Source organism: Echinops telfairi, unplaced genomic scaffold, assembly GCF_000313985.2.
Source record: "Echinops telfairi isolate 266 unplaced genomic scaffold, ASM31398v2 ScPeMD7_24;HRSCAF=84, whole genome shotgun sequence".
NCBI lineage: Eukaryota > Metazoa > Chordata > Mammalia > Afrosoricida > Tenrecidae > Echinops > Echinops telfairi.
Window position 1 is genome coordinate 3670451 of NW_022103921.1, and position 8857 is coordinate 3679307.

Genomic DNA, 8857 nt, shown 5'->3' on the forward strand with positions numbered 1-8857 from the left:
TTGATATCAAGGGCTCAAGTAGAAAGCAGGTGTTTTGAGAATGATGATGGCAACATATGTATGAATGTGCTGGACACAAATGATGTATGTACGGATTGTGAAGAGTTGTATGAGTCCCTAATAAAATGATTTTAAAACAATAGAATCATATGCACAAAACGGAAAACCTTTGGGTGAGTGAATAACGTGTGGCAGAGACAAAAACGTGAGCTTCTCCTTCTAAAGTGTGCACATTTATTAACACGCACACAGCTCCCTGAGTGACAGTAGTCATAGGAGACAGCTGCTAAGACAGGGGCAACAACTCCCACAATGTAGTGCAATGATGATGTTTGCTACTTTCAGGCCTAGGCTTTTAAGAAGCAGGTGCACCTTCTCAATTTGCTTTTTTTCCTGGTCGGCCTCAGGAACAGCGAAGTCAAGGGCCTCAGGGATGTTGTCAAGAGCAATGAGACAGAAGATGCCAAGGTCATGGATCAACCACATGGAGAAAGGCTGCCTGCTATTCAGCAACACCTTCAGTGGACTACACAACTAGGTGCCCAGAACACCAAAGCACTGAAATACTGGGGATTTGCTACAGCAGCTAGCATTAGTCTACTAGTACGTACAAGGTTATTTTTTTTTTTTTTACTAACAAAGCTGAAACTGGATCCCATGTTTACTGAACCTTCTGAACCATGTACAGATTCCCAAACTTATTTGGTCGATCCCCCCATTTTCAGAGGGAAAAAAATTATTCAGCAGACCCAACTTGGCAAATAAAATTTTTGTAATAAAGCCCAAAATCTAGTAGAAGACATAAGTATCTGCCTTTGCAGTCGCCCCACTGGATTGTTCCAGCACACCCCAGGGGGACGTATCGCCCACTTTGAGAGACAATGTCACTGTATAGCAAGCCATCTTTAGACATGTGTTTATAATTCTGAATAATCTCTGTGATTTTAGGCAATCTGTCCCCATTAATTTTTCTTAGATAAATGCTATTAATCCCCAACAAATCCTTTTGCACACTTACCATTTACAATCATTTTCAAACAAGCAGAACATGGTTTTCTGGAAAAATAAAGATCACAATTTTTCAGCCTTGACCCATGTTTAACAAGAGCAATTTGCCCAGCATGCAGATCTTCACTAGAACAATGGAGACCAACAATTTTCATGTTTTTCACCACCACAAGACCAGTTCTCTTCACCTGCATTAAAAGACAAAATAGTAATGTATTAGTTACAGCACCTAATGATCACCATGGCTTCCACTTGATTCACTAAAAGAAAAAAGAAAAAAGTTTGTTTAGTTCTTTATCTAAGTTTGTTTAGTTCTTTATCTGAACAGTTTGAATAAAAGCACATTTTTCATTAGGTTCAAAAAATTATTATAGATTTTGTGTGTCCTTTATACTAGACATTTTCTGAACCTAGGCTTTTTTAACTGAACAAGTATGTCATATCATCAATTTCTTAGGGAACAATGACTACATTTTCATCTAGTTTTGTATATCATTGCAGCTAGGAGTATTTAATGTTAAACTTCTAGATAGCAATATGGACAATTTCAGGACACCATATGTGAAAAGATTTTATACATAAATAAGTGAAGCTCAGAGAAATTACATGACTTTCTAAAAGACGCTAAAAGGTAAAAAACGGTAGAGCTAACAGGGAAGTTTCCTTAAGTGATAAAATCTTTTAAATTTTGACTAAGATAAAAGTAATTCTCAAGTCCTTTCTGAAAACAAATTCTACCAATTTTTATCAATAGGGCGATCTAAACTAATGTGGTTGAGGCCTATTTACTAAGAATACATGGAAATTCATACAAAGAAAAGTGTTTTAAAATGCACAGTCGAGCCCAAACAAAGGAGGACCAATCTTCAGGTGTCAGAAAGGAAGAGAGGAGTCAAAGCCAGAGCAGAAACCTTGAACTTTTTCAGCAGTAGCCCGTGAGTAAAAGACTGGATTTCGGCCCTAAAGTTGCACTGAGGACTGGGATATTAAAGAGTTTTAAGATATGAAAATAATAATTTAAATTTATCAAGGGGGCACAAGGGTGGTTGGGGACGGAGGGGAGGTTAAAAGATGAGCTGACACCAAAGGCTCAATAGAAAATAAATGTCTAGAAAATAATGATGGCAACCTATGCACAAATGTGCTGGATAAAATTGATGTATGGGTTATTACAAGAGCTGTACGAGCCCTCAATAATATGGTTGTTTAAGGAGTTTTAGTGGATCTCTCATCTCTCTTTATTGCTGTGAAAATATAAATAACACATTTTCCAATTCAACATTTTCCACATGTATAATTCAGTGATAAAAAGTATTTTGTATAACCATCACCAACATCCATTGCCATAGTTTCCATCCAATCAAACAAAGATTCCTTCTCTTTCTCTCCTATACCTGGAAAAATCTTCAATGGCTCTATACTATCTATAATAGGAATTATAAGTCACAAGGATCAAAACCAATGAGTTGACTCTGACTCACAGTGGCCCTTTGTGAGGTTTCTGAGACTGTACATCTTCACAGAGGCAGACAGCCTCGTCTTTCTTCTGCAGAGTGGGTGGTGGGTTCGACCACCGACCTTGAGGTTAGCGTCCAGTGCCTAATGCACAATGCCACCCGTTGGACACACGTGATAAAATGAACGCCCAATCTATGGGTTAAACTGTGAGCTCTGTATTTTGCCTGCTCTAAGTGTTTGAGGGAAATCACACACTGTGTGCATGTTTGTAATTGACCTAGTTCACTCAGCGTGTTTTCAAGATCCATCCATGTGAATGCCATGTTTTCATGACTCCATCCCTCTTGATGGCAGAATAATATTCCACTTCGTGTATATACTACATTTGTTTTGGGTATCTTTTTGAGTCAAAGTTTTCTATTACTTTGAACTCAAGGAATCCTAATATAATATAAATACTAATAAAAGATTTTAAGCTGGTTGTTCTGATTCATAGTAACTCTAGGGACAACAGAATAAAACAATGGCATTACTATGTTAATCTCAGATTTTAAAAGACTACAGCAAAAATCAATTCTACATGAGACTGTTAGTCTCGTTGACTAGAGAAACAAATTCAGAGGCACTCATATGTAAGAGAGAATTTTATATCAAAGAATAATTGTACATTAAGAAAACATCTCAGCCTAGTCCAGATCAAGTCCATAAGTCCGATATTAGCCCATATGTCCAGTACCAGTGTGTAAATTTCTCTTCAGACTCACGTAACACATGCAATGATGCCTAGTACAGGAAGATCACAGGTCAGTGGGTGGGAAGTCTTGTAGATCCAGTGGCAGTGGAAGCATCTTAGCGCTGGCAGGGGTCTCCTCCACGTGGCTCTTGCAGCTCCAAGACGCTAGCTGCCATCAGCCTAACTCCATGTGGCTTGTCAACAGGAATGTCTTGCAGGGAGAGTGAGTGAGTGTCCTGCCTCCAGTGAGCGAGCTATTTATCTCCTTAGCGTCTCCAAATGAGGTCATCAAGCTGCAATCTGATTGACAGGCTAGACTCCACCCATCCAGAGATTATGTAACTACCACAAACCACCCCTTGTCAACTTGACACTTTTACATAACTCTTTAGCCAAACATAATCTTTAACAAAATAATAAAATCATATTTGTACCTAACAGGATAAAACTAAAAAGCATACAATTCAATATGTGCCATCTTCATTTAAACATAATATTCTATAAGTGAACAAAACAAATATTCTATACTTATGTGAATGTCTACACCTTAATCCTATAATCCTATGAAGATATTCCAGCAACTATGAAAGTTTGTAAGCCCCTGCCACTTCATGCCTTTATCTGCCCTGTTTTGGGTATCCAAAATTCCCATACTGCCCACTTACATCAACCCAGTGCTCTGAGGAGACAATCCTAGCATGTGAAGGATCTTCATCCCAGTTGGAACCTTGTGAGTCCGCATCCATAAGCAAAGTCAAGTCAGGACAGGCCATCCATTAAGTCAGCAACAACATGTACCAGTTTACAGGCTCAAATATCTTCATTTGGTTGGGTTCTGGTCAACTCAATGTGGGCTGCCTCATTTAGCCTCACCAGGGTGTCCACTGGCTGCCTTGCCTTGTGACCATGAGCCCTGTCACAAATTGTTAACAACCTCTGCCCCCTTGTACTAGGTCATGAACTTCAGTCAACCCGCTCTCATCTTCTCTTTTAGTCCCTATGAACCAGATTCAGGGGTGTCAGTGGCCAGACTCAACCCATCTCTTTATTGCTGCATCTCTCCCACTTCCACTCAACAAGTAGGATCCAGGTGGTCACCTAGCAAGCCTTTCAGCCTGCCCACAAGCTTCCTTTAATGTTCAGTCCTAGAGAGGAGTTTCTTCAGGGTTCCAGATTTTTTTTCCAGCATCTGACACGAACCAGTAGGCTAGATTCCACACCTCCACAAGTTGACACCAGATTATGTAACTACCACAGACACAAAATAGCCTACATTGTTTTGGCTACTTTTTGAAGTAACCAAAAAGTAGGCATAAGTCTCAAGATCCTCGGTTTCAGGACTGTCACAATGTGAAGAAAACTTAAGCTGTGAACTGGGTATCTATCATTACACACTTTTTTTTTCTTCTCCCTCCGTCCCTCGTCCCTCCCCCTCTCTCACACTGTCTCTCCAGGACCTTGTCTCCTTTCAACATCTGTGGCCCATTGTCTCTTGGAGATCCCCACATGTCCTAACATCAGCCTTCTCCTTGGTCTTGAACTTCGCAGCTCCCTTCTCTTCTTTCTTGAACGTCCCTCCCCTGCTTTCTTCTTTTCCATTACACACTTCTTTCTGAAATAATTTTACTCTATAGTTAACCCCAAGAGAATATATTTGAAATCACGTTAAGAATCGAACGAGATGTAGATTGACTAATAGGCAAGTTTGATTTTCTGTTGTGATTATATGGAATAGGGAAAGTTTTATGAATTCTCTTTCTGAGTCAACCCACTCAAAAACAAAGCAAACAAAGCAAAGAAACAAATTCACCACCACTGAATTGATTCCAATTCATAGCAGCCCTGCAGGACAGGGTAGAACTGCCCCGTGGGTCTCTGAGACTAACTATTTAGGCGAGTAGAAAGCCTCATTTTTATCCACTGGAGCGGTTGGAAGGTGTCAACTTCTGACTCTGCAATTAGCAGCCCAAGGTAGATAGAACCCGTTAGGCTACTCAGGCTCCTTGAGTCAACTAAGCGCCTCCTGAACGATAACATTTAAAGAGAATGAGAAAATCTTTACCTTACAAAACATATATCCACGAATAGATGTGGAATATAAAAAATCGATGACTCATTTAAAATAAGCCTTATCTTGAATTTATAATTGTTTTTCCTCTTTCCTCTACCTCAGAATTTGTTAGGGAATTTTATCTTCCTCAAGTGCAAAATTATTTGTTATATAATTCCGAATGCTTAAAAAAAAAAAAAAAAATTCCGAATGCTTCCAGCATGCTTTTTAAAAGTTGTCACTTTAGAAAAGAACTGATAATAACGTATCAAATAATAATAATCGGTGGCACTAGAGTTAATCTCATTGTTAGCCGTGATGGACTTGGACCCAACTCATGGCAACCCCACACTGGAGTGTAGAATTCTTCAAGGAAGGCTCCAGAGGTGGAGACATGCCTTCCAAGGTGCACGCATCTAGAAGTCAAGCAAAAGTAGCTTCACATTGTGACGTTTTTATTTAATAAAGGCTTCTTCATTGTAGAGCCCTAGTGGTGCAGTGGTTTTGTGTTGGGCTGCAATTCGCATGGTCAGCAGTTCAAAACTACCAGCAGTTGTGTGGGAGAAAGACGGTTGTAAACAGTCTCAGGCACCAGTGGGGGGTTGCTGTGAATCAGCATTGACCGGGTGGCAGGGAGTTGAGTTTCTAGTACTCTGTAGCACTAGTCTGTTACTGACTCTCTTGTACTACTTTGTCTCGTTCCTTTTGCCTTATTATAAGCATGTTTTTCCTTAAATAATAAAAATTCATCGATTTTCTGTCAGTAGGTACTCTGACCACATCTTCATTATCTCCTAATGATCCGTGTTTTCCCTTCTCCTTTTTTAAATCATTTTATTGGGGGCTTTCACAACTCTTCTCACAATCCATACATCTATTGTGTCAAGCACAGTTATACATGTGTTGCCATCATCATTCTCAAAACATTTTACTACTTGAGCCCTTGATATCAGCTCATTTTTCCCATCCCTCCCCACCTGCTCTCCCTCTCTCGCCCTTGAGAATTTATAAATTATTTTTCCATGTCTTACACTGTCCAATATCTCCCTTTACCCCCTTATCTGCTGTCCATTCCCCTGGAAGGGGATTATATGTAGGTCATTGTGATGGGTTTCCCCTTTCTACCCCAACCTTCCCCTTATCCTCCTGGTATGGCTACTCTCAATATTGGTCCCGAGAAGCTTATCTGTCCTGGATTCCCTGTGTTTCCATCTCTTATCTGTACCCATGTCCACTCTCTGGTTTAACCAGATTTGTAAGGTAGAGTTAGGGTCATTATAGTGGAGGTGAGGAAGCATTAAAGAACTTGAGGTGTATGTTTGATCAATGCTATACTGTATCCTGACTGGCCTGTCTTCTCCCCGCAACCCTTCTGTAAGGGGATGTCCAATTGCCTACAAGATTGGCTTTGGGCCTCCACACTGCACTCCCCCCTCATTCACATTGACATGATTTTTGTTCTGGGTCTTTGATGCCTGATACCTGATCCTGTCGACACCTCATGATCACACAGGCTGGTTGGTGTGCTTCTTCCATGTGGGCTTTGTTGCATCTCAGCTAGATGGCCGTTTGTTTATCTCCAAACCTTTAAGACCCCAGATGCTATATATTTTGATAGCTGGGCACCATCAGCTTTCTTCACCACATTTGCTTATGTACCCGCTTTGTCTTCAGTGATCATTTTGGGAAGGTGAGCATCTCAGAATGCTGGATTTTTAGAACAAAGTGTTCTTGGGTTGAGGGAGTACTTGAGTAGAGGCCCAATGTCCATCTGCTTCCTTAATACTAAACCTATAAATATATGTACATAGATCTATTTCCCCATCATATATATATTTACATATGTACATGCCTGTATTTAGACTTCTATAAATGCCTTTGCCACCTAACTCTTCCCTCTATTTCCTTTAAGTTTTCTCTTGTCCCACTATCATGCTCAGCCTCCATTTATTCCCTCTTCCCTTTTCTGATTAAGAATAGGATTAGGATCTGAGATTCATTGGATGATTAATTTTTGAAATTTTTTCCATCTTAAAGGCTAGTTTCCTTGATTTTGAACATATTCCCCCCCACCCCTGATGAAATCCTCCACTGGCATCTCACTTATTCAGGATCAAACAGTAAATAAAACCAAAATCAAAACCACTCCCGTTGAGTTATTTCTAATAGGGACAGACCATACAGGCAGAGTAAATGTTCCGACGTTTCCCTAATATTGTAATCATATGAGAGCTGACGGCCTCATCTTTGTCCCTCAGAGTGGCAGGTAGATTTGAATCAGTTTTGCTAACCACAGTACAACGCCTAATCCATAGTGCCGCCAGAGAGCCTTTCTAATCTGGCCTCTGCAAACCTGACCAAGAAATAGCAAAATTTAAGTCATAAAATTCTTTAGTTTAAGATTTTATAGATGGAGCAGTTTTGAACAATGAAGAAGTTGAGACTTGTGGCTATGGCTATGAGGAACTTACGAGGAACAGAGATAAATTAACTGGAATTGAGACCTAAGACCCACTGCAGAAGAGGTATTAGATATGGATTGTGGTAGGTGGATTACCAAAAGCCTGCTACCATAGACTCAATTCTGACTCACAGTGACTCAGCACAGGGTTTCTGAAACTGCAAATCTTTACAGGTAAAGATATCTTCCTCTTTCTTCCATGAAATGGCCAGTAGGTTTGGAACTTAGGTCCAGTGCTTAACCTATAGTGCCACGAGGGATCCTAAGAAGAGTAATGCCTACCCAAAATAACCACACAATTCTTTTTGTTAATCTTTTATTAAAAGATCATTTTATTGGGGGCTCTTACTGCTCTAACAATCCATACATCAATTGTAGCAAGCAGATTTGAACATATGTTGCCATTATTTTCTGGGCATTTACTTTCTATTGAGCCCTTGACATCAGCTCCTTTTTGCCTCCCTCCCCCTCCCCAACCCTTGCGACCCCTTAATTATAAATTATTATCTTCATATCTTATGCCGACTGCTGTATTTCTTCCCCCCTGGTTTCTGTTGTTCGCCCCCCTGGAGAGAGAGAGAGAGAGAGAGAGAGAATGTGTGTGTGTGTGTGTGTGTGTGTGCGCGCGCGCGCGCACGCGCGCGCAATCAGTTCCCCCTTTCTCCCCTCCTTTCCTCACCTTCCCCATACACTTCTGGTTTCACTACATGTGTTCATGCTCCTGGATTCCATGTCAGGAGCTCTTATCTCGTATCTGCACCTGTGTACATGCTCCGGTTTAGCCCACAGTGAAAGGCAACACTGGAGTCATGATAGTAGGGGGTGAGGAAGCCTCAAGGAAACAGAGGAATATTGTGCATTTCATCGGTGCTTTACTGCACCCTGGTTAACTCACCCCTTCCCTGTGACCCCTCTGTGAGGGCATGTCCCATTGTCTACAGATGGGACCCCCCTCGTTCTCAACAATGTGGGATTTTTGTTTGTTTGTTTTGGGTCTTCTGATGCCTGTTACCCGTCCTGATGACACCTCTTGATCGCAGAGGATGTTGTGCTTCTTCCATGTGGGTTTGTTGTCTCCCTGCTAGACGGCCTCTTATTTAACTTCAGGCCATTAAGACCCCAGATGCTATATCTTTTGATAGCCGGG

General features: G+C 40.8%; 1 protein-coding gene across 1 annotated transcript in view; it reads right to left on the reverse strand.

Moving 5' to 3' along the window:
• CDADC1 (cytidine and dCMP deaminase domain containing 1) overlaps positions 1-8857 on the reverse strand; it is a 71485-nt gene that overhangs the window by 50091 nt on the left and 12537 nt on the right. Inside the window, exon 3 of the mRNA XM_045289045.1 lies at positions 1019-1196. Coding sequence (XP_045144980.1) covers positions 1019-1196 — 178 coding nt within the window. The remainder of the gene's footprint in view (positions 1-1018; positions 1197-8857) is intronic.